Below are 25,545 nucleotides of genomic sequence, written 5' to 3'. Positions count from 1 at the left end.
GGGTATGTAAATCGATGTCAGACCCGTGAAATAGAGAATGGAAAAACATTCTGCCTCCTACCCTCCCCTCCCCACCCCAACCGAACTTTACAAAATGTCACAGAATCAGAAAACTTGGGGGACCACATCCGCCAGAAACGAGACGATTTTTCAAGGGGGTTTATTAACTCATAGGTCACCTTCCTTCCCAGTGGTCTCGTTTAAGGATGGTAGATAATCTGTCCTTGTCATCGGATAATTGCTGTTCCGTTTGAAAAATCGAGTGCGACATTCAGCCCCACACCTGGTTTTCCTCCGTTCCGGCTGGGCTGTGTTTTTTAATGAGCGCCTTGCAGACATACCACGGTGCCGTGACTCAGTCCTGGTTTCACTGCGCCACAGCGCTCGGCGCCTCAGCCGTCACCATTGTGTATCTAACAAAGCTGAAGGACGAGGCACCCTTCTGCCTGACCCTGCGACTATGAACTGCCTCTGACCCTGAATGAAGCCGGCAAAGACAACAGGCCAGGCCAGGCCAGGACACACACACACACACACACACAACATTCGGTCTCAGACTGATTAGAAAGCAGTCGAGACTCCCCCGAGGGCAGGCAGGGGAGAGGAGAGAGGAGAGGAGAGGAGAGAACAGAAGAGGAGAGGAGAGGAGAGAGACGCTGACTACATGCGAGGAAGACAGAGAGGCAGAGAGAGAGAGGCAGAGAGAGAGAGAGAGAGAGAGAGAGAGAGATGTTACGACACAAAAGACAAATGGGAAGGGATAGATCTGAGCCAATGGACAGAGTAACTCAGAGCGGTAAGATACAGTATAGTGTGGAAAAGAGACATTTCTAAGGAGTGGTGTAAGCGTATCTGAGTTCCTGAGTCAGACTGAGAGACTAGTCTGTGTGGTGAAAGAGTACAAGCGCAGTGGAGGGGATAGACACATACATTTTTTTTTTTTTTTTTTTTTAAACCTCTGGAAAACCCAAACTTAAGAACAGAGATTTTATTATTCTCTACTGTGACCTACTTAGGATGAATCTTACCTGTGATCTGTTCAGTACAAGCGCCTGAGAGCTGGTTTTCCCAGAGGACTGAGGACTGAGAGAGTTTGATAATGATGAAATGTTAAGGGGTTTCACACCAGGGGAGCAATCCTGCCAGGAGAATCTGAAGCTGGCTATCCCATATGGTTACAGGGAGAACTGCAGGGAGAACTGCAGCTGGTGCCAAAAATCATGCTTCCCCTGTGATACCCATGTTAGACAGTTTTGGACTGCGATTTCGGTTTCTATTATTTCCCGATTATTATATGTAGTCTTCTCCCAGGGGCCGATTTTTTAGCCCACAAGCCACGTAAGAATCATATTTTATTTTAAAATGTTTTGTCACAACTTGAACTGACTGCACCTGCGTTGGTGACACCAATCAGATGTCGCTATACATGCTACGGCGGCGCCCAAAAACGGCATTTTCTGGATTCACTGCAACAACCCGTCTCTCATAGGAAGTCCACTGGCTGGTTAGCTATATTATATCTAACTAATTAATATAATATATATTATATTAATATAAACTAAATCAACACACTACAGGGCCGACCTGAACCATAGTGTGCTGGCTCTGACATTTTCCTTTCACACTGTCCTTTCTAGCATGGTTTCACCAACTGTGGTGGATGGGTAACCAGGCCAGCCCAGTACGGCTCGGCTCGGTTCAGCTCTGCAGTGTGAATGAGGGTTATCAGACTGACCTGTGATGACCCGCTGGGCCTCAAAGGGCTCCATGTAGCCGTTGTTCTCATAGGGGACCGGTCCCAGATCAGGCTCTGGCCTGGGGTCCAGGCGTGCATCAAACGGGTCGGAGTAGTCGGTGTCCCCTACCGCTGGAGCTGAGGGCACCACCTGAAACACGCACACACACACACGCACACGCACACGCACACGCACACGCACACGCACACGCACACGCACACACACACACACGCAATAAGACACTGCAGTGGTGAATCACAATCTGACATGTTATTATTGTGTAATTTACCATGTAATAACTAAATAAACACCTGGTGATCTAAATTATTTATAAAAAGCAGATAGAACAGATATATATAATTTGGGTTACTCTATAGGTAAAAAAAACAAAAACATAAGGCCTACTGTATATACCACGATGGAAAACATAATTCCATCTCCCCAAAATAATGAATTCTATGAGAAAAACGGTTTGACAGTTTGTCAAAACGACATATTTCACGTCAAGAACAATATTTTCACATCTGAAAGCAACATGCAATGATAAATTAAGCCGTCAGAAAATAATAGGTTTGTTAGTTTGTGTGCCAGAGGAAGGAGAATAAAGAGGCTCTGGGTGTGTTGGAGAGCATTTGTTCCTCCATACAGGAGGGAATCAGTGGTCAGCTGGCACACCGACAACTACAAAGGCAGCCATATGGTCACACACACACACACACACACACCTGCGTACAGGCTACACACACACACACACACACACACACACCTGCGTACAGGCTACACACACACACACACACACAGACCTGCCTACAGGCTACACACACACACACACACACACACACACACACACACACACACACACACACACACACACACACACACACACACACACACACACACACACACACACACACACGTGCATGAACGCACACACACACACACACACACAAACACACAATGATTCAACCAAGGCACGCAACAAAACTCTGTTAGGCATGCACACGAATACAAAATTACATCCAATCCCATGTTGATTCTGTAACAGGTTATCAACGCATAGGAATCTACAATGTTAATTAGTCCCATGGACGATCCCACAGTGCAGAATATCCAGGCTGAGAAATTAATGAGGCCAGTAGGAGCTCCAGAGTTGGTATCGACTCTACTCTGGCGCTAGGAGTCCTGCGCTCGTGGCATTCTCACTGAAGAAAAAGCGATGGATATGAACTGCGGCCATGAGAGAGAAACCCCTCAATCTACTCATTAACTTGCTCATCGCCTGTGAGCTGATTGGTGTCAACCGAATCAATGTGCTGCGGTGTCTCCTGCCCCTTCTAATCTCTCTTTATCCAGAGACGGACACAAACACACTCAACCACACTCACTTTCTCTCTCTCACTCTCTTGCCTCCTCTCCCTCTCCTCCCCCTCTCTCTCTCTCTCTCACTCTCACTCTCTTGCCTTCTACCCCCCTATTACTCTCTTGCCTTCTCTCCCTCCCCCTCTCACTCTCTTTTCTCCTCTCTCCCCTCTGTCTTTCACTCTCTTGCCTTCTCTCCCTCCCCCCCCCTCTCTCTCACTCTCTTGCCTTCTATTCTCTCCCTCCCCCCTCTCTCTCACTCTTGCCTTCTCTCCCTCTCCCCCCTCTCTCTCACTCTCTTGCCCCCCCCCCCCCCCCCCCCCCCGCCTCTCCGCAGCTGTGCATGTGCCAACACATAGTCTACTGTCCAGATCCAAGGAGGGTCTGTCACTGGGGCTTGATGGCACCACAAGTGGCAGCATCCATACGCTATAATGCCTTTTATGGCTTCACCATGTGTTCACATGGAGGTCTCTGCTTGATAAACCAAACGCCATTTATTATTTATAGAAGGACATAAACCCAGGAGACGGTGACCACCATCCACCCACCCACCCACTTAATGATCCATTCAAGCCATCAATAAGGTTTCCTCCCATTAGCCAAGTAGGGCAGACCATTTCTGTGGTGCTTCAAACACAAAGTGATGTACTGAAGCAAGGCATATTTCTGACACGTTACCAGTCACTTGCCTGCCACAGGGGCCAATCAATACGCTGAGCTCTGCGGGTTGGAAATGACGGTTAATGTGGAACAAGAATAACAAGACCGAGACTCACAGGCTCTTGGTGTTCCTCTAAGGACACCGCACTCAGGAGGATCTTGGTCCTTCCCAGGTCCTGTGAATCCACCTTTATGAGCCGATGTTTGGGAGATACCAACTTCAGGTCGAGGCTGGCGGACTTCAGTGGAGAGCCAAAAGCAGGATGGGATTGGGAAGAGTCTGATGCCCCGGAGTCGTTTCGTAAGCGGTTATCCGAGTCCTCGTATGGGTCCTCGAAATCCAGGTTTTTCTGGGCCCGGTAGGCTTTGAGTATGTCACTCTCTGTGTAATCTGGTTTGGGTGGTTGAGGTGGCATTCTCCTGCCAAAACTCAGGTAGTCTTTTAGCCACTTTGCCATTGGACCTGTGCTGCCTCACACACTACACGGGCTGAAAGGCAGGCTGCTGTTGAGGAAAAAGATGATTGATATGGTTGAACAAGCTACTTGCCCTTGGTTGACTTCTTGAGCCAAGATCTAATCCTAGAGACCTAGACTAAATAAACTGATAAATGGATTGGATTAACATTGTGTGTTCGTCCTGTCCTGTTAGGGTTAGGGTAAGTTATGTAAAACACTTCGGACGTATTGGACGTCTGAATTGAGACATTGTGAGCGCTCAAACATTAATTCAAATCTCATTCTTAACACAGGACTAACCACTGGTTTTTAATCCAAAATTAATTCTCTCCGATCAAGAACCTGTTTCTGTGCGCAACTGACACTTATCACTGGTCCAGATGTCCTATGCACGATATAGATTAGTTACTTAAACCAGACACGCATGCACAGACAGCTGGACTTGATCTACTACGATTGTCGACTCGGAGGGACAATAACACAGTCTCGAGTCTGGACTTTGCCCGAGAACAGCAATTACATTTTACGCCCCTCAATAAAGTGTAATTTAATTCCCTGATACACTGAGTAAACAGCAACGGAGAAGGATGTATTGCATCAACAATTGCATATGTCAATTAAACATATTACAAATCGCTTATAGGCATCATTTACAACCGAATACACTTCAACAAAGGGGCTGTTTTACCTGTTCACACAGGTAACACACATTAAAGACAGTCACTTAATAGTCTAGTATTTATAGTAGGTTAAAAACATTCGATCCAAGTCATCCTATAACAATGTTTTCCATTCGTTCATCATGTCCTGAGTCAACTGTGCGTTTATTTACCGTTATTCACCCGTGGTCATGATAACGTTGAAAGACGTCACTACTTCAGCATTTTAATCAGCGCTTTTACTTCCATGCAAGTTATGCAGGTTTTAAAACAGTTTTCAACTAATCTCTCATATATTTAAACAGCCCACTGACAGCGCGTTGTGCTGAGACACAAACCTTCTGTCCTCCTACCACTCAGGATCCGAGCGCTTTATTCCACGTTTCTTCATTATTTTGATAGCAGAAAGCGTAAAAGAAAAAGGTAGAGAGGCTTTCTATTTTAATGGCTTTTGTTCTTCAGTCTAGGAGAGAGAAAAACAACAGTCCAGTCCGCTCCAGGGTGCGAGGGTGGTGAAGCAGAGCGGAGTTCCGCTAGGAAACGACTGATTGCAAATGTGCAAGTGAGAGCAACTACGAGAGGAGCCACGCGATTAAAGGGGAGGTGCTCATAGCCCTCGATTTCCAAATGGATTTTCCTTTTTATTGTCAGCCGACTTTTCATTCATTGAAACAATAGTATAGCACCATAATAAACATCAGCAATTGCTTAATAAGAAACATGTATAAAATGTATTCATCTGTCCTCAGAACAAAGCAAATGCAAACCAGGTGTTTAATCTCCAGGGCATTACACATATTGTATCAGATCAGACAAATGCTCTTTCTAAACACAATTTAAAAATCCTTTTCCAAGTTAAACCAAACTCACCAATCAATCACAGCTAACTTCAATACCATTTCACTAAAAGCGTTGCAATTATTCTTTTCAAATGTCCTCTTTTCAAACCATGCTGATTTGCATGTGTTAATTACCAGTTATGTCACTCAACACAGATGTAAACGAGGTGGGAAAATTGTTGTGAAAAAAAATTAATAATAATCCTGCATAGAAGCTCACACCTGCCCGCACAAACTGTCTCATTAATATGTAGCGATGTCTGAAGCACACATTCCGAGCAAACACATGGCAGAGGTGAGCTGTCAGAGCCTTCAAAGAAATGCTTATATTGTACGTAGTAAAAGCGTGGTGAGCACACACACACACACACACACACACAGACACAGACACACACACACACACACACACACACACACACACACACACACACAGACACAGACACAGACACAGACACACACACACACACACACACTCACACACACACACACACACACACACACACACACACACACACACAGACACACACACACACACACACACACAGACACACACACACACACACAGACACACACACACACACACACACACACAGACACACACACACACACACACACACACACACACACACACACAGACACAGACACAGACACACACACACACACAGACACAGACACACACACACACACACACACACACACACACACACACACACAGACACACACACACACACACACAGACACACACACACACACACACAGACACACACACACACACACACACACACACACACACACACACAGACACAGACACAGACACACACACACACACAGACACAGACACACACACACACACACACACACACACACACACACACACACACTAACACAAGGTTCTCCTCTTTGTTCAAAAGGTAATAAATGTGTGTTCTTGGTGGGGTGTGCTTCATGGTTTCACAGATGTCCCGTTACCCAAGGCACAGCGCTGTTATAGAGGAGCCAGTTGGAGTGTGTGATACCGTGAGTGGGTGATACTGTCTGGGCCAGTTAAGACACCATAAATGCTTCCTAACGACAGCCATGATCTCACTCTCCCCCTGGGGACAAAGACAGGATGAGGTCATCGTGCCAGCAGCAGCCTTCACCACCATCACCACAACTCCACCTCTCCCCCTCCTCTCCCCCTCTCCCTCCTACACTCCCCCTCTCCCTCCTACATTCCCCCTCTCCCTCCTACACTCCCCCTCTCCCTCCTACAATCCCCCTCTCCTTCCTACACTCCCCCTCTTCTACCCCTCTCCCTCCTACACTCCCCCTCTCCCTCCTACAATCCCTCTCTCCCTCCTGCACTCCCCCTCACCCTCCTACACTCCTCCTCTCTGTCCTACAATTCCCCTCTCCCTCTTACACTTCCCCTCTCCCTCCTGCACTCCCCCTCTCCTTCACCCCCCCCCCCCCCCCCCCCGCCCAGAAAGATAGAGGGAGAGAGAGATAGAGAGAGAGTGACAGACAGGCCTGGCTACCTGGGGAGAACAGGCTGTGCTCACTCTGCTCTCAGAAAGATTGCATTGAGAGACAGAGAGAGAGAGAGAGAGAGAGGGGGAGAGAGAATACTTATTTACTTTGATTTATTCATTTCTGAACACTCAAACACTTAATTAACTACTCACATAAAATATTGACACTCACTCCGTGGTGGTGGGTTTGGGTGTGGGGGCTGAACCACACAGCGATCCAGACCCTCCACTGAGGAACACAACACTCACTCCATTTCATATGTTTTCCTTTTTCTTTCCATGTGTATGTCTTGTATTGTAAATATTATGGGAGAGAGAGAGAGAGAGAGGGAGATTGAGAGAGAGACAGAGAGAGAAAGAGAGAGAGAATGATGAAGATGTAGCTCCATTCAGTGTGATCATCTGTCTTCATTTGTCTGACACAGGCAAAACTTAAGCACACTTTAGGGAAAAGTCCCAGCCTGCTTGACCAGTTGTTGGTGTTGGTGTACTATGTCCACTCTGTGAGAGGAGGAGACCCCGTGTGTGACTGTGTTGGGTTGGCATGAAATCAGCATTTTCCCGATTTAGATTCTCCTTTGATGAAAACAAACCAGATCACAGTGAAAAAACATTGCTTGACCAAACCTACCAAACCTCTTCTTGGCCTTTACTGCCCCTGCATGGTGATCTGAGTGCACTGCATCACTCACAGAGTGACTCAGTATTACTCCCATGTTACAGATTATTGCCCCTGGTTATACATTGGCTATACGTATCAAATAATGTTGAAAACACAATGTTACAGTATGCAGTATTTGAATTATATGGTGCTCGATAAGGCGAAATGCAGTGACGGCAAAGCCTACAAATACCACGCAATAAAAAACTATTTTCACCAATATTTTCGCACACCAATTAGATACGATTGTTTTAATGCAGTTGATATTGACGGCTTACTTCAACGTTTCATAGCCTACGACACAGAATTTGTCATCCATCCCCGGCCAATCAAACGCTGATCCGGCGTCTTGCGCCTAGGTGATTGGTGGATGTAAAAGAAAAGGCAGGTGCCTTAGAAAGTCCAAAAAGCGTCAGTTGTGTTGCAGCAAGCGGTTCTTTTGGGACAGAGGAACACCCCCTAATAAACGGCTTTCTACCTCAGGTATTTATTTATTCACCAATGGAGTTTGGAGTGATATAATAGCTTCTATTTCTATTTTCTGTTTAACTACTTATAGCCTTTATTGGTTAAATGTTTGGTGTTTGTTTGGTCCAAATAGACAAAAATGCTGTGTAATTGATGATAGGCCTAGTCGACCACAATATCTAGAGTCTCAATTGAATCAAACGATTGTATCAAACAGTTGTTGCATGCAAAGGGACACCTGTATGAATGCATACTTGTACTCACAATGTGTTTGGATGACTGAAACACAGACACAGTCTTCATCCCTTCTCCATAGAGCTTCTCAGGAGGCAGACCACATCAACAGACATGAAGAGCCTGAAGGCAAAGTTTAAAAAGAATGAGGTACGAATCAAAAAAACTCTTGAGATACGCCTTTACAAACCACCCACCTTCTGTCCTTATGCCCACTGAAAGCTACAAAACAACGTTTTGAATATTTTCACCTGAGGTATTTTAGTTGTAAAAGTTGCCATTCAGACTATTGTTTTTTTTCAAACCGATATTGACTCCGATAGGTAGTGCTGGGCTGTTCTTTGTTGGGTGGCCCTGTGTAGGACCCAGTAGTGACAGTTAGTGTGTGTGTGTGTGTGTGTGTGTGTGTGTGTGTGTGTGTGTGTGTGTGTGTGTGTGTGTGTGTGTGTGTGTGTGGGTTGGGGGGCCCTGTGTAGGACCCAGTGGTGACAGTTAGAGTGTGTGTGGGTTGGGGGGCACTAGGCAGGGTGTCAGTGTCATTGAGCAGCAGGAGAGCAGGCTAGTCTGCAGACTGCTGCTGTAACCAGAGCTCTCAGGTAGCCTTCAATTATTCACACACACACACACACACACACACACACACACACACACACACACACACACACACACTAATTTAAAGAATCCTTTGTTTCCTGTTGTCGCCCCCCACCTCTTTATACAGCACCATGTGAGGTGAGGGTCGTATCTCAAGAACCGGTCCGTACTCATTTTCTGTCATGCCTCGATTGTCTAAGGAACTGGAGCCATGTGTCCCATACTGTAGCAATGGCAGCATGGCTAGTTGGCTCTCTGGAGCTTTGAGCAGAAATTCAACCCCTGTGTGCCTCTGCCTGGGCAGTGAGATCCCCAGAGCCTAAGTGATTTGTTTCCTCTCCCAGGGTGAGGTTGAGAGCAGGGGAGGCTGGTGGAGGCAGAAATCAAGAGGACGGGCTCCTTGTAATGCGTGGAATGAAATGAGGAAGGGTATCAGACCATTCCGTTCCACACGTGTTTGATACCATTCCTCATTCCATTCCATGTGTTACAGTGAGCTGGTCCTCCACCAGCCCCCCCTGGTTGAGAGAGCAGCAGAGTCACTAATCACTTGCTGACTGCACTGCACCGTCTCACTGCCAGGGGTGGTCAGATTTTCATCATGAGAAAGAAAGGGAGAAGAATCTTGCTGTAAACATCATCAGTCTTCATTTGTTTGCCATTGTTGGTCACAAAGGCCTTGTGTAAGCACACTTCAGGGGAAGGTACCAAGTACTTACTTGTTCACTATTGGTTGAATCCTCTGTCCCATATCGGCCACTGAGTTGATTATTTGAGGGAAAAAAATGTTTTCACCTAAAAATATAAACAATGTGCATGACTCCACCTTTATATAAACAAAGATTGGCTGCTGCCGAATCCTCATATATAATTCAAAGAATAAAAATAGCTGTTTACTTTGGTACTTACTTACTTTGCCATATCCAAAATTGTCTCATACCCGAAATGGTCTGGTGAAGAGCAGTCCTATTTTTGTTCTTTAGAATAAATAATGATATCATTATTTAAAAAAATCTTTAGCTAATGAAAGAAAAAGGAATTGACATGATATTGTGCATGTGTCTAATCTTCTGTAGTCTGAATAACATCTCAGTAAAAGACAGGAGCCTACACACTGAGGGCTATGTACTCTAAGTGGGTGAGCACAGGTTAGCTGAGAGGAGATTGTGGTCTCATTGTGGTCTCATTGTGTCTCATTGTGGTCTCATTGTGGTCTCATTGTGTCTCATTGTGGTCTCATTGTGGTCTCATTGTGGTCTCATTGTATCTCATTGTGGTCTCATTGTGTCTCATTGTGGTCTCATTGTGGTCTCATTGTGTCTCATTGTGGTCTCATTGTGTCTCATTTCAGTCTGCCAGTGTGTCTGCCCTGCATGTTACTCCTGTACCAGCGGAGCAGGGCTTTTTCTCCTCTTTTTGCTGAGCCCTCATCTTGGGCCCAGAGACTGCCTGCCTAGCCCAGATAGGACAGCCCAGAGAGGGGAGGGAGGGAGAGAGGGAGGGAGGGAGGGAGGGAGGGAGAGAGAGAGAAAGGGAGGGAGAGAGAGGGGGGGAGGGAGGGAGAGACCTGGCAGAAATAAATGGAGAGACTGTCAGTACTAGGCTACGGTATGAAAAAGAAGGACACAGAAGGAGGGAGGTGGTGTGTGTGTGTGTGTGTGTGTACAGTCTGTGTGTGTGTGTGTCTGTGCCAGGCTTCCACTGCAGACTGAGTGCGGCCTGAAAAGAAGCAGCACAGGAAGAGAGGAAGGTGTTCTGGCTGCGAGAGAGAGCACTGCGTGTGGGGAGCGTCGTTCTTGTGAGAGTCAGACCTAGAGGCCTCGAGCAGCGTGTGTGTGTGTGTGTGTGTGTGCACATGTTTATGTGAGCACATGTATGTGTATATACTGTATGTGTATATACTGTATGTGTATGTGCAAGAAGTGATGCCTGTGAATGGTTGAGTTCTAAGCTTAGAGTGTGCGTATAGTGTGTGTGTGTGTGTGTGTGTGTGTGTGTGTGTGTGTGTTCGTGCGTGTATGTGTGTGTGTAAAGCGGGTAACGTGTGTGTGTGTGTGTGTGTGTGTGTGTGTGTGTGTGGGTACTGTAGTCAGGCGATGCACACTAGTGGTGTGTATCCTGCCCTCCCAGCTCTATGGATCCCGGGTCCCTGGTGAACCTGATGAAGTGCTTCTGTCCGTGTCTCAGAGTACTGGTGGGTATCCTCTCTACATCCTACAGACACACCTCAGAGATGGCGCCAGCGGAACGGAAACAGGGAGTCTGTGTACTGTACTGGAGATTTAGGCGCTTTACAAATTGTAGCAGTGTGGTCAACCTGAATTGCCTTTGTCATTGTTGTCTTTCTGTCATAGCATTTCCTTTTTTGGGGGTGAAAGCTGTTGGAAATGGTGTTGTATATTCTGCGTTAATTTGCGTTTTGTGAAATGATGTCCAGCCGTACCCTGTATGTACAGTACCAGTCAAAAGTTTGGACACACCTTCTCATTCAATGTTTTTTCTTTATTTTTTATTATTTTCTACATGGTAGATTAATATTGAAGACATCAAAACTATGAAGGAAGACATATGGAATTATGTAGTAAACAAAAAAGTGTTAAACAAACCAGAATATGTTTTATATTTATGATTCTTCAAAGTAGCCGCCTTTTGCTTTGATGACAGCTTTGCACACTCTTGGCAAGTCTGTGTCCAAACCTTTGACTGGTGCTGTATATAGACCTACCAAATACCTACCAAATGATGTCCGGCCGTACCCTGTATGTATGTTACCAGATAGGTGGTCAGTGATGAGACGTTCTGTGTCTGTGCCGCTGCTCCCTCCTCAGAGCCAGGACTGGAGTAAGAGTGATGAAAGGCTGCTGCAGGCTGTGGAACAGAACGAACCGGAGAAAGTCACTGCCTTGATCGCCAAGAAGGGGCTCTGCCCCACCAAACTGGACACGGAGGGCAAGTCAGCGTAAGTAAGGAGTGATGTTACCGGCCAAACTGTGCCGCTGAAACAGTCGGTACTGGGTAGAAATACTGAAACAGTCGCTGAAACAGTCGGTACTGGGTAGAAGTTTGACGCCTGACATTGTCTTGTGTTTATTATCCTTGAAGCCCATGAAGGACAGGAGGCACTCCAGAGAAAATTGAGTTGAGGTTCTTCTAATTGAATGACTGATCCTTTCTCTCCGCCTGGTAGTTTCCACGTGTCTGCGTCTCGGGGTCGTCTGGACTGCCTGGAGGTCATCCTCTCTCACGGCGTGGACGTGAATGTGACAGATGGCACAGGTAAGATGGACGCCACCGCGGTTCTTTTACCTGTGTGAGCATGGTATTACAGTACACTTGGTTTCCTGAACAAAGGCAAAGCTTTGTCTCCAATTGTTACAGAACATACAATGTTATACCACAAAGTTGTTGTCTCAATAATATCATGTGCTCTTTTAACTTGTTCATGTTTAACTTGTGGTCCTCTGTGGCTCAGTTGGTAGAGCATGGTGCTAACAGCGCTTAGGTTGTGGGTTTGATTCCTGCTGGGACCATATATATTCTGAAAAATGTATGCACTCACTGCAATGTAAGTCGCTTTGGATAAAAGCGTCAGCTAAACGGTGTATATTATATATATGGTGTTCTTCTCTCTCCCTGTTCTGGGTTGGCTGTGTCAAACACAGGGTTCAGTGCCCTCCATCTAGCTGCCAAAAACGGACAGCCTGAGTGCTTGAAGAGACTCTTACAGGTACAGTCGACAATCATGATGTCACATGGTTCTAAACAGAGCTGTGCGTATTAGAAAATAATAACAGAAATGTACTTGTCATGAGTTTTTGGAGAGAATATTATTCTATTCTATTATTATGATCTCTTTTCATACTCCACCAGGAGAGATTGCCTGTCGACTCCACAGACAGCTTTGGAAGGACAGCCCTGCACCACGCAGGTAGTTATTACAGTGTAATAACACTAATACGGTGTATAGTACAGCCCTGATGATGTTACAAGTTACTACACAGGGATGGAGCATGTAGTTTAACACTCAACTGTTAACGTGTCCACTAACGTGTCCATCTTCCCCATGCGACCTGTTTCTGTCCCTGGAGCTGTGAGTGGGTGCCTGTCCTGCACAGAGACTCTGTGGGACTTCAAGGCCTGTCTGGATGCCCAGGATGGGGTAGGTTGAGTGGATCTGGAGAACACTGTCTAGTGGGGTTGCGTTAGGGAAATGCTAAGTGGGATGCTTGGGACGGCCCCACTCTGACGTCACCCATTGAAGTTGAGATTTTAAATGGTTAAAATAAGGGTTAAGGGTAGGGCCGTCCCAAGGATCCCACTTAGCATCTACTGTTGTGTCATGGCTGTTTGGTTGCTGTAGAGGGTGGGATGCTGCTCTCATAATGCTGTGTGTGTGTGTGTGTGTGTGTGTGTGTGTGTGTGTGTGTGTGTGTGTGTGTGTGTGTGTGTGTGTGTGTGTGTGTGTGTGTGTGTGAGTCAGGATGGGGCCACCCCTCTGATCCTAGGGGCTCAGATGAGCAGAGTGGAGCTGTGTGCCTTCCTGATGGACCGAGGAGCCAACGCCAATATCCAGGACAACCAGGGCAGGTACTGTACTCTGGTAACACCTCTCTCACTGAAACAGTCTTTTTTCTTCTTCTGTTCCTTCAGTCTATTTCAGGTAAGGGTATCGGGGAGTCTTCATTCGGTAGTGCCATGTGTACAAGCCTGACAGCTGGTATTTTTTTTTAAATATGTTTTTAGGGCATTTCTGTTTTATTGGGGTAGAGACAGTAGAGATTGACAGGAGGGATGGGAGAGAGAGAGGAGGGATGACATGCAAGATAGGTCGATGGTCGGAATCGAACCAGGAACCTTGTGATTACGTGGTATGCGCATTAGTGTGCTACGCCACTAAGCGCCCCTGAAACGCAGTCTTAATGCTAATCCTCTCTGTGGCACGCAATGGATACATGTATGTGTAAGTCTGTGTAAGAGTCTGGGTCCATGTATGGCAGTCTTCAATTGGTGAAACATTTTATATGTCGTAATCTCCTGTAGAAGTAGGACAACTGGATATAGAACTGGTCATTCTGAAGGCTGTGGATGGAAGCATGTTAGATCTCCCGTCTCCAGATCAGTATCTTTGGAATTCCACAGTGAATATCTGTCATATTGATGTTGATCACAGGGGAGGGTGGAGATGTGTATGTGTGTATGTGTGTATGTGTGTATGTGTGTATGTGTGTATATGTGTATGTGTGTATGTGTGTATATGTGTATGTGTGTGTATGTTGAGTCTTCTCCAGAGTGCCATGTCATGCTGTGTGTTTTGTTATATTGTTAATGTCAAGCTTTGGTTATGTTGCTTTTGTTGTAATATAATAATATATGTAATAATAATAATAATAATAATATGAGTGCATACATACAGTACCAGTCAAAAGTTTGGACACAAACTTGCCAAGAGTGTGCAAAGCTGTCATCAAAGCAAAAGGTGGCTACTTTGAAGAATCTAAAATATAAAACATATTCTGGTTTGTTTAACACTTTTGTTTACTCCATAATTCCATGTGTGTTCCTTCATAGTTTTGATGTCTTCAGTATTAATCTACAATCTACAATAATTTAAAAAAAATAAAGAAAAACCATTGAATGAGAAAGTGTGTCCAAACTTTTGACTGGTACTGTATTTCAGTATATATGGTCCCAGTTGGACATGTACCACCAAATATACCCCAGTTGGTGTGTTCCAGATGAGATGACAGTTGGTGTGTTCCAGATGAGATGACAGTTGGTGTGTTCCAGATGAGATGACTGTTGACGTGTCGTAGGTCTGCCCTGATGCTAGCCTGTGAGAGTGACAGTGCCGAAACAGTGGAGGCGCTGCTGAGGGGAGGAGCCAATACACAGCTGGCCGACGCCCTCGGACACGACGCCGCCCATTACAGCGTAACCACTGGCAACCAGCGCATCGCACATCTGCTGCAGAATGGAGCTCCAGGTACAGCACTATAACCCTTGGTAGCCGTTAGTCTCAACCAGCCTCCCGCGGCAGACCAGGCCCAGCCTGGGGCTCCTCTCTGGGGCTCAGGCAGGCTGGCTTGGGGCTCCTCTCTGGGGCTCTGGCAGGCTGGTCTGGGGCTCCTCTCTGGGGCTCTGGCAGGCTGGTCTGGGGCTCTGCTCTGGTCCTGGTCCCTCGGGAAATAGCTGTAATCTGAGGAAGTGGTTGAAGGGGACAGCTGGGGGTAATTGTGAGAGAGGAAAGGCTGACGTGCTCCACTTTCATCTTCAAACAAAGGCCTGGTGATTTATGAAAAACAGATGTGCGCCTTGTTTGAAATGGAGGCAAGAGGAGGAGGCGGTGGCTGTAATGTCTCTGGTGCAGATATGATATATCTGATATATTTGCAGCCTTGCAGGTTTTAGTTTACAGCGGGGGCGGTGGGATCTGCTACACTAGGCTTTTCATGAGTGGGTATGCTTCTTATTCATGACTGTGTGTGTGTGTGTGTGTGTGTGTGTGTGTCTGTGTGTCTGTGTCTGTGTCTGTGTCTGTCTGTGTGTGTGTGTGTGTGTATGTGTGTGTATACTGTACAGTATGTTGAACCTTAATGGACTAGAGGTTAAAACGCCTTGCTGTTTGTTTCTTCCAACGCATGCGTAGCCAAGGAGAACACAGGTGACGAGGTAACTCACTACTCAGCGTTTTACATCACAGGTTAATCACATGTTCATCACCACGCAACACCCCTTCAGCACATGTTAACACATAGCATAATGCTAACACAAGCTCGCTTTGGCCAAAGCAGGATTTGACATATGCCAATGTTCTATTTGAACTGTCAAAGCACTTTGAGCTGCATAGTCTGTATGAAAGGTGCTATACAAATAAAGTTATTATTATTATTATTATTATTTTAGTTTTAATACATCTTATACCTTTTTCACAATACTGAGCTGAACCGAGCTGAGCCAAGCTGAGCCGTACTGGGCCGTACTGGGCCGTACTGGGCCGTACTGGGCCGGCCCGGTCAACACATCCATCACAGCTGCTGAAGCAGTGGTGGAAAGGACAGTGTCAAAGGGAAATATCTGAGCCAACGCAGTATGGTTGTGGTCAGCCCCTGTAGTGCGTAAAGCCCCACAGACCACTCAGTCAGCTTCTGAGCTGCTCCAGCTGCAGTCACATACGCTGTCATACAAGGTCATGAAGAAAGCTATGTTGTGGGAAAGCTGCGGCTTGCTTTGCATTTAACCTCACTGCTCCCCTCCTCCTGCCCCCCCCCCCCTCCCCCTGTCCTTCCTCCTGTTCCTCTGCTTGCCTGTGACTCCCGCAGCTCCCTGCCCCCCCACCCCTGCCAGGGGGGACCACCCCCCGCAAGAGGAAAGCCCCCCCTCCACCCAGCACCCCTCCCCAGGTACGAGATGGAGGAACTGTTGTGACAGTATTTGTGTGTCATGAACATTCTTACAGACAGATATGTTTTGTTCTACTACTTTATCTTCGTTTGACTATTTATATTACATGACATTACATTTATGGCATTTATCTTCGTTTGACCATTTATATTACATGACATTACATTTACGCCTTTATCCAAAGCGACTTACAACAAATACATCAGTCTAATTAAGTGAATCATCCATCCATCAGTCATCATAAGAAAAATCTGTGAAGTAATCTGTGCTAGGACCAGGGGCTGGGTTCGTTAATTAGTGAAGTCATGCGAGTGAAGTGATCATGGTTGTCGTGACAGCTAACCTCACTATAACATACTAATGACATGATGATTGAAAACAACTTTGTGGCCTTGTTCCAGGGCCACCCACCGTCTCCGGAGCCCCAGAGCCCCTCTCCCCCCGCCCAGTCCCCAGAGACGCAGCGCCCTGCCCAGGCTAGCCTCGTGAGTCCCTGCCCCTGCCTTCATAGTGGTGTTAGTGATTCATAGTGATTCATCTGGGTCCATTCATTTTGAGGCGGTGCTGACCGTGCTGCTGTATGACTGTGTAAGTATCGGTGTGTGTCCTGTATTGACATGTGTTGCTGTGTGTTTGTGTGAGACGGAGGATGAGGAGGTGTTTGAGGAGATCCGCAGGCTGCGTCTGGAGAGGGGACGTCTGCTCCAGAAGATCAAAAGCTTGGAACAGCAGCAGCACAGCGCCCACTCTGCCCTGGAGGAGGTACTGCATGTGTACGCTCTTTACGGCCTAGTCAGAGATCAACCACAAGCCCATAGATAATACCTAGTTCACTCTCCTTTCTCCCTGTACCATAGCTGTGCCATATCACTCCTTTCCCGGTGTTCTAGCTGTATCATCTCCCTGTGCTCTATCTCTCTCCTCTCTGTGTTCTAGTTGTATATCTCTCTCCTCTCCCTGTGCTCTAGTTGTATATCTCTCTCCTCTCCCTGTGTTCTAGTTGTATATCTCTCTCCTATATCCCTGTGTTCTAGTTGTATATCTCTCTCCTATATCTCTGTGTTCTAGTTGTATATCTCTCTCTGTGCTATATCTCTGTGTTCTAGTTGTATATCTCTCTCCTATATCTCTGTGTTCTAGTTGTATCTCTCTCCTCTCTCTCTGTGCTCTAGTTGTATATCTCTCTCTGTGTTCTAGTTGTATCTCTCTCCTCTCTCTCTGTGCTCTAGTTGTATATCTCTCTCTGTGTTCTAGTTGTATCTCTCTCCTCTCTCCCTGTGCTCTAGTTGTATATCTCTCTCCTCTCCCTGTGCTCTAGTTGTATATCTCTCTCCTATATCTCTGTGTTCTAGTTGTATATCTCTCTCCTATATCTCTGTGTTCTAGTTGTATATCTCTCTCCTCTCTCTCTGTGCTCTAGTTGTATATCTCTCTCCTGTCTTTCTGTGTTCTAGTTGTATATCTCTCTCCTCTCTCTCTGTGCTATATCTCTGTGTTCTAGTTGTATATCTCTCTCCTCTCTCTCTATGTTCTAGTTGTATATCTCTCTCCTCTCTGTGTTCTAGTTGTATATCTCTGTGTTCTAGTTGTATATCTCTCTCTCTCTGTGTTCTAGTTGTATATCTCTCTCTCTCTCTCTCTGTGCTGTAGCTGTGCCAGCTGAGAGAACGTCTGGAGCAGGCGGAGGCTGACCGAGATCGGCTCCAGACAGAGCTAGACGAGCTCAGAGAAGGGGCCAGTGAGTCAGAGGACGACATGTTGGATTTCCCAGGTGTGTGTGTGTGTGTGTGTGTGTGTGTGTGTATTTGTGTCTAACAGGAATCCAATAGGAGTCCATTACATCGTAAGTAGATAGAAGATGGTCATACTGTACATGACAAAATGTTACATTGAGTGATTTCCCCCCCGTCTGTCTCTCAGGTGCTGAGAAGCTGCTCTCCAAGAGGTCGAGAGGCCCAGACCCACAGTCCCCCTCTGCCCAGGATGAGTGCACCTCTCCGGGGAAGCCAGACTCATGCCCTACCTCACCTGGTCCTGGAGATCCAGACACGGTGGCTGAGCTACAGAGACAAGTAGAGGAGCTGACTTCACAGAATTCTGAGCTGAATCTGAAAGTGCAGGTACAGTCACTTTGAGCACTATACTACACACGGACGCACACACACACACACACTCACACAAACACACACGCACACAAAAACACACTCACACACTCACACAAACACACACACACACACACACACACACACACACACACAAACACACACGCACACAAAAACACACTCACACACTCTCACAAACACAAACACACACACACACACACACACACACACACACACACACACACACACACACACCAAGACCAGCTGCTAGCCATAAGGTATTTATACAGATGAGCTTATTAGAGGTGCCTCCAGAGTAGATCACAGATGAGGATGATGCTGGTTCAAGGCTGGCTGCTCACCATCAGATTGGGCCATTACTCATACCCTCTTTAGGTCTGTGATGCAGCGTTCAGGTATAAATAGAAGAGAGAGAGGGAGAGAGAGAGAGAGAGAGAGAGAGGGAGAGAGGGAGAGAGGGAGAGAGAGAGAGAGGGAGAGGGAGAGAGAGAGAGAGAGAGAGAGAGAGAGAGACAGACACTCTTGGTACAGGCATTCTTCGCTAAGTGGGTCATGTTCTGTAGCTGCAGACAGAGGGGGCAGATTGAGAGGGATACACTTTGGCTGAAGGGCAGGTGGAGGCTGAGTCTGGGCTCTGGGGCTGTGTACAGTGGTTAGCAGCACGGCTGGTACAGCACAATGAGAAAGCATCGAGCTGTCACCCAGGAGGATACATTGAAAATTTGGTTTAAGGGCTAAAATAAGTTTGGGACTTGAGTTGGTCATTGATAGACACATTGAAACTTACTACACAGAAATAGTATGAGTCTTTATCAGTCTTTGATCATGTCTGGAAATCTATATATTTACAGTGCTAGTATTTATTAGTTTAAATGCCTTCATAAATGTCCATAATATGGACCATAGCCACTGGTGGTTGACCTATGATATACATATCAGATAATACATTCATACAGATAATGTATATCATTACTTTTCTGCCCATCCCTAAGTGTTAGAATGTGTATCTTCTGTGGGTTGCAGATGCTGGAGATGTTTGAGAAAGATGACACTGACATGCAGAGCTCCAGTCCAGACTTTGTCCCCACAGCCCAGTACGAGTCCCTGAGGAGGGAGTTTGAGTCCCTGCAGGAGCGCTACTCCCAGGCCCAGGCTTCAACTGAGGCCTCCAGCATAGCAGGAGAGGAGGGGTGAGGCTTGTCACCAACTCCAGGAGTCAATGTGTAATTTGAACCCTGCCAGCCACAGTTATTGTACTTTATTTCATTACTAATATTACTATATTGCTAATATTTACATGCCAGTGTACCGTGTTTACATGGCAAAACTCTCACTCAATACTGACTTCTGATGTGCTGTTCCTGTCTCTGCTCCAGGTGTGAGGAGAACCTCCAGGAGGAGGAGGAGGGTGGGAAAGTACCCGGGGGGGCAGAGGGGGCAGGGGGGGAGAGCTCTGAGGAGCTGAAGGAGAGGCTGCGTGTGTTGGAGGAGCAGCTGGCCCTCTCCCACTCGGAGCTGGAGGAGCTGAGAGAACAGGTGCACCTGGGGGTCTTCTCCACGGAGCAGGCGGGGGGCGAGACCCTGGGGACCGGGCGCGAGGGGCAGAGCCAGGAGGCGCAGCAGCTGAGGGAGAGAGTGAGCGAGCTGGAGGCGGAGCTAACGGAGAGGCGGAGGAAGGGGGAGGGGGAGGAGAGCGGAGGGGACAGTGACAAAGTCAAACAGCTGAGGAAGAGAGTGAAGGAACTCCAGGCGGCCCTGGAGGCGAAAGAGGCCGTAAAAGAGGGGGAAAAGGAGGAGGGAGGTGGGGACGGTGACGAGAGCGAGACGGTGAGGAGCCTCAGGGAGAGGGTGAGCGAGCTGGAGGCCGCCCTGGCGGAGAGCAGGGAGTCGGGGAGGAAAGAGGGAGGGAGAAAAACAGGGACTGAGGGGGAGTTGGTGCGGAGGCTGCAGGGGCGCGTCGGGGAGCTGGAGGGGGAGCTGAGGGAGTGCGTGCCCCGGACAGAGCTGGAGGAGGTGCAGGTTACCCTCGGGCTGCAGTGTGAGCAGCTGGCCCGGGAGAGGGCCGAGACCGCCCTGAGGCTCAACGAGGCCCTGCTGGAGCTGGAGAGACTGCGGCCCCCCACCCACCGAGAGGGAGACGAGGAGGAGGAAGAGGAGGAGGAGGAGGAGGAGGAGGAAGAGAGGTCCGAGGGATCGGAACCCTCCATAACATCAGGTGAGTGCCTGGGAGTTTTCCTGTAGACTAGCTGACCCAGCTTTCCTGTTGAGGCTGTGTTCAACGTCACGTAACTATCCTCTTCACTCTCTGTGGACCGGAGTGTTTGTGGTGACAATGGCAAGCTGTAAATTACCAGTGTGTCAGTTTACATCTAATCACTTGATTTCATAACATGACCTCCTCCCTCTCCGAAGCTGTAACGACTCCCCTGTCCAATCAGAACGGCCCTCTGAGGTTGTGCACGTTGACGCCGAGCGTGAATGCGATTTATACTTCTGTCCAATCAGAGCAGAGCTCGCTGAGGCTGCCGGGCGCTCGCACCCTGTCGACGATAAGGGAGGAGCTGGAGGTGGCGCGCCAGGAAGCGGCGCAGGCTCTCGACTGCCTGTGTGCCGAGCGAGAGGGCCGGGCGCAGGACGCCCTCCAGCTGAGGGACGCAATGCCCTTCTCTCAGCACCAGGAGGCGCTGTCTGGCCTGGCGGAGCAGCTGGCCCTGACGGCCCAGGAGCTGCAGGCGGAGAGGGAGCAGCGGGTCCATGCCCAGACTGACACGGCCAGGCTGGAGGCCCAGCTTCAGGCCATGCAGCAGGACCTCGTACCCAGGGAGGAGCATGACAAAGTAAAGGTCAGCTGGGGCTGTGTGTTGCTGGCGATGAGATGCCATTCTTTCGTGTCTTAAAGAGAGATGCATTTATGGCAAGAGGGAGTTTGACTCACACCATAATCAATAGAGGTCATAAATAGGTACATCATTTTTTATAGGTTTTTTATTTTATAGGATTTTTTATAAATTGTTGCAACCCCCTAGGCTATAACCCATGTTATTTAACCTTGTTCCCACCAAACGTATCTTATGAACATCAGATACACAACTCTATGCCACCTGAGCCCTTCTATCATGCTCTCACCTGCTTGAGGTAGAAGTTGTCTGAAATATCTGTTGGACTGACATATCTGACTGACTGGAAGTTCTGTCACAACCTCCGTCAAACTCTGTGTTCACAGACGGAGCTGCAGTGCTCCCTGCAGGCGAGTGAGAGCAGTGCGCAGGCAGCCCAGGAGGCTCTGAGCGTGAAGGAGATGGAGCTGAGAGAACTGAAGTCCCAGAAGGCCGCAGAGCAGGGCGTGGTGTCCAAAGAGGACCACGAGTCCCAGCGCCTCGCTCTGCAGGCCGAGATCAACTCCCTCACGGCCCGCTTCAACGACCTCACGCGCAAACACGAGAAGACCTGTACGGAGGTGAGTGTGTGTATAGCACTGGAGGTTGCTGTCGTTTTTCTTTCGCACCAGAAATGTTTCGAGAATGCGCTGCTGCACACAGAGAGGTTTCCTTTCTCCTCCTGCATTATTGATGTGCTCTAGTCTGTCATTTCCTTCTCTTTCATTGGTGTTTCTCTACCTCCCTCTCTTTCTGCTCTCTGAAGCGTTCAAGCTTTGCACAGTATGTGCATTTTTTTTTTTTTATTACAATAAGGCTTGTGGAAAACTTTTTGGACACAATAAAAGTCAACTCTCAAACTGTCGGTCCTCTGTGTCGTCTCCCTGCAGGTGTTCCAGGTGCAGAGGGAGGCTCTGTTCAATAAGAGTGAGCGTCAGGTGGCCGAGGCCCAGGTCACCACGGTGCAGCAGCAGCTAGCTGACCTGCAGGCCCAGTCCAGCCACGTCCAGGAGCTGCATAAAGACATCCAGGACTCCCAGGGACTGGTCAAAGAGAAGGACCGCAAGGTAAGAGGGAGGGAGGGAGGGAGAGAGAGAGGGAGGGAGAGAGGAAGAGAGGAAGAGAGGGAGGGAGGGAGAGAAAGAGAGGGAGGGAGAGAGAGAGGGAGGGAGGGAGAGAGAGAGAGACAGACAATGAAGAGAAGGGAGAGGAGAGGAGGGATAGAAGGAGAGGCTGCATTTCATTCCATTTCAAATCCACTTGGTTTCTGCCATATTGCTTTCACCTATCCAGTTTCATCTGAACCATGAGGGAGAGTTAACAAGGGCAAAAGAAAAGGGATAATGTTTTCAAAATGCTGCGCATGCAAATTACAAACCTCTCCCTGGTTGTCTGTAGATAACAGAGCTGTCCAAGGAGGTGTTCCGTCTGAAGGAGGCTCTCGGTGCTCTGTCTCCCCCACTGGGCATGTCCTCCTCTTCCTCCTCCCCCTCCTCCTCCCCCCACCACCCCCACGTCAACAACCCTGGCCCCCAGGTGGCGCTGCAGAACAGGGTGTCTGCACTTACCAAGGAGCTCCAGGTGAGGGCAGCACTGAGCCACCAATACTCCTTTACTCATCTTGGAGCTTCCCTTCTAAATTGCCCCTGAGGGGATTTACGTTAGAGTGTTGTTAAGTGTTATGTTGAGTGGATAGAAGATTGCTGAGATATCGACCTCTTTGCAGGAGTGGGAACGAAAGCACCGGCAGGTTGTAGCTGTATACCGCTCCCATCTACTGGCTGCTGTACAGGTACATCCAACATCCACTGCCAGAACTGGGGTCTGTGTGAACCAGTAGAGGCTGGTGGAGGTAGACATCGGAGGACGATGCTCATTGTAATGCATGGAATAGAATGAGGAACGGCATCAAACACGACGACACAATGAGCCCGTCCTCCGATGTCTACCTCCACCTGCCTCACCTGGTGTGAACATGATCTGTTCTGTATGCCCTGCGTTCACATTGCATACCTACGCAGAGGACTCATTCACAGTATGTCATATATAATATATGCCATTTAGCTGACGCTTTTATCCAAAGCGACTTACATTGCAGTGAGAGCATACATTTCAGTATATATGGTCCCAGCGGGAATCAAACCCACAACCTAAGTGTTGTTAGCGCCGTGCTCTACCAACTGAGCCACAGAAGACCAGTATGTCCAGTGTTGTGTATTAAATAAAGTGTCGTCGTCTTGCTAAATGAAGTGTGACGTGAAGGTGTCCTGTCCTCCGCAGGGTCGGATGGATGAGGAAGTGCAGGGTTTGTTACTGCAGATCCTGAGTATGTCACACAAAGAGCAGGGTCACTGACAGACCCCACTGAGAGATCCTCACCCTGGCAGACCTGCCTCAGGAGCAGCAGACCCCACTGAGAGATCCTCACCCTGGCAGACCTGCCTCAGGAGCAGCAGATCCCACTGAGAGATCCTCACTCTGGCAGACCTGCCTCAGGAGCAGCAGACCCCACTGAGAGATCCTCTCCCTGGCAGACCTGCCTCAGGAGCAGCAGCAGCAGCATACTGGACCATGGCTGCTGGACCCAGTACCATAGGACCAATATACACACACACACACGATGAACGCAACTGTTCTGTTACCGGAGGTAGTTGCATGCATTATAGTACATACCGTAGAGCCATAGTCAGTTAAAAGTAATAGACGTTTACTTTAGACATGGAGGCTTAGCCCCATTTGTGACGTTGAGCTGGATACACTTGGACTATGGGTATGGTTTTATGGTGTCAGAAAAGAGAATAATATAGATGTGTTTAGTCGTACTGATTTACAAGAATGGATCCCTTGTCTCGATCGTGTGAAGAACCGACTGATTTTATATGATATTCTTACAATAAAGGGCGTGGAAGCCAAACCCCTGCTGTCTCAGCTCTAGTTCTTCTTCCTCGGAACCTCTGAGTGTTCTAATTGAAAGCACCAAAAGAATAGATTCTGCTTCTGTTCCTTCAGTCTATTTCAGGTAAGGATATCGGGGAGTCTTTCATTGGTAGTGCCATGACTACAAGCCTGACAGCTGGTATTTTAATATAGCTACTACAGTACTACATACAGTAGATCTGGTGGAGGTAGAAATCCAAGGAGAGGCTCATTGTAATGCATTGAATGGAATGAGGAATGGTGTCAAACATACCATTCCTCATTCCATTCAATGCATTACAATGAGGCCCTCCTCCAATTTCTTCCTCCTCCAGCCTCCCCTTGCATTCAACCAGTCCAGAAGGAGGTGCTGTGAAGTCCAACACAACTCATACATGTACAGTAACCTTCATTTGGATTCATTTTATTGACAAAAATGCATTTACTTTAAAGAAGAGAGAAGATACAAGAAAGTCCTGAGAAAGCAAAGGGGTGTTGTTGAAAAGTAGCACAGAGTAGCGTATATGAACACCACAGAAAGCCATGTCCTCTCTCTCTCTCTGTGTCTGGACAGAGAAACGATAAGGGCAAAGACCTTGGGGGGGGGGGATCCCCTATTGATCTAACACGTTGCCGTAAGCAACACAGCAAATCTGTGATCAATTACCCATAAATATCATTGATTGGATGACTGGTATATCATCACAGGAGCTCTGCAGGAAGCACATAGCGGAAGACAGCCAATCAGAAGGAACGGTGGGAGGGGCTTTGCACAAGCCTTCACATTGTACACATTCCCACACCACACATCAGCAGCTTACAACGGAATTCACAATTCAAAGGGATGATTTGACATACAGTACAGTCCATTCATTCGTAACAGTGAGGTTTGGCGTGGCAAAAAAACACGTCATTTGCTCTTTGGGTGTAACAACATAATAACACACAGTTGTCATCTCCGGTTGTCCTGTAAATGCATAATACTGTATATATGATACAAGAGATTAAGGGTTGAAGACAAAATACATGAACTATTAAGGCACT

The 25,545-nt window shown here is 47.6% G+C and overlaps 2 protein-coding genes across 2 annotated transcripts in view; one reads left to right on the top strand and one right to left on the bottom strand.

Moving 5' to 3' along the window:
* Positions 1 to 4,216, bottom strand: part of shdb (Src homology 2 domain containing transforming protein D, b) — a gene marked incomplete at its 5' end in the record, with an annotated part of 20,359 nt that extends 16,143 nt beyond the window's left edge. The window contains 2 exons of the mRNA XM_083671083.1: positions 1,736 to 1,886; positions 3,875 to 4,216. Of these exons, the coding sequence (XP_083527209.1) occupies positions 1,736 to 1,886; positions 3,875 to 4,216 (493 nt within the window). The remainder of the gene's footprint in view (positions 1 to 1,735; positions 1,887 to 3,874) is intronic.
* Positions 4,217 to 8,705: 4,489 nt separating this feature from the next.
* On the top strand, positions 8,706 to 23,940 carry ankrd24 (ankyrin repeat domain 24; the record flags this gene model as incomplete). Its single annotated transcript, XM_083671535.1, has 21 exons — positions 8,706 to 8,741; positions 12,014 to 12,144; positions 12,373 to 12,461; positions 12,848 to 12,912; positions 13,056 to 13,113; positions 13,274 to 13,344; positions 13,666 to 13,772; positions 14,999 to 15,168; positions 16,497 to 16,585; positions 16,988 to 17,071; positions 17,229 to 17,348; positions 18,237 to 18,357; positions 18,507 to 18,706; positions 19,733 to 19,899; positions 20,086 to 20,924; positions 21,215 to 21,552; positions 21,945 to 22,166; positions 22,476 to 22,652; positions 22,984 to 23,166; positions 23,312 to 23,377; positions 23,866 to 23,940. 21 exons carry the CDS (start codon positions 8,706 to 8,708, stop codon positions 23,938 to 23,940), a joined length of 3,408 nt encoding a protein of 1,135 aa, XP_083527661.1.
* Between the last annotated feature and the right edge of the window lie 1,605 nt (positions 23,941 to 25,545).

Source organism: Argentina silus (genome assembly GCF_951799395.1).
Source record: "Argentina silus genome assembly, chromosome: 6".
Classification (NCBI taxonomy): Eukaryota; Metazoa; Chordata; class Actinopteri; order Argentiniformes; family Argentinidae; genus Argentina; species Argentina silus.
Note: the sequence above shows the minus strand (reverse complement) of the source record. Positions and strands in the feature narration are given on the sequence as shown.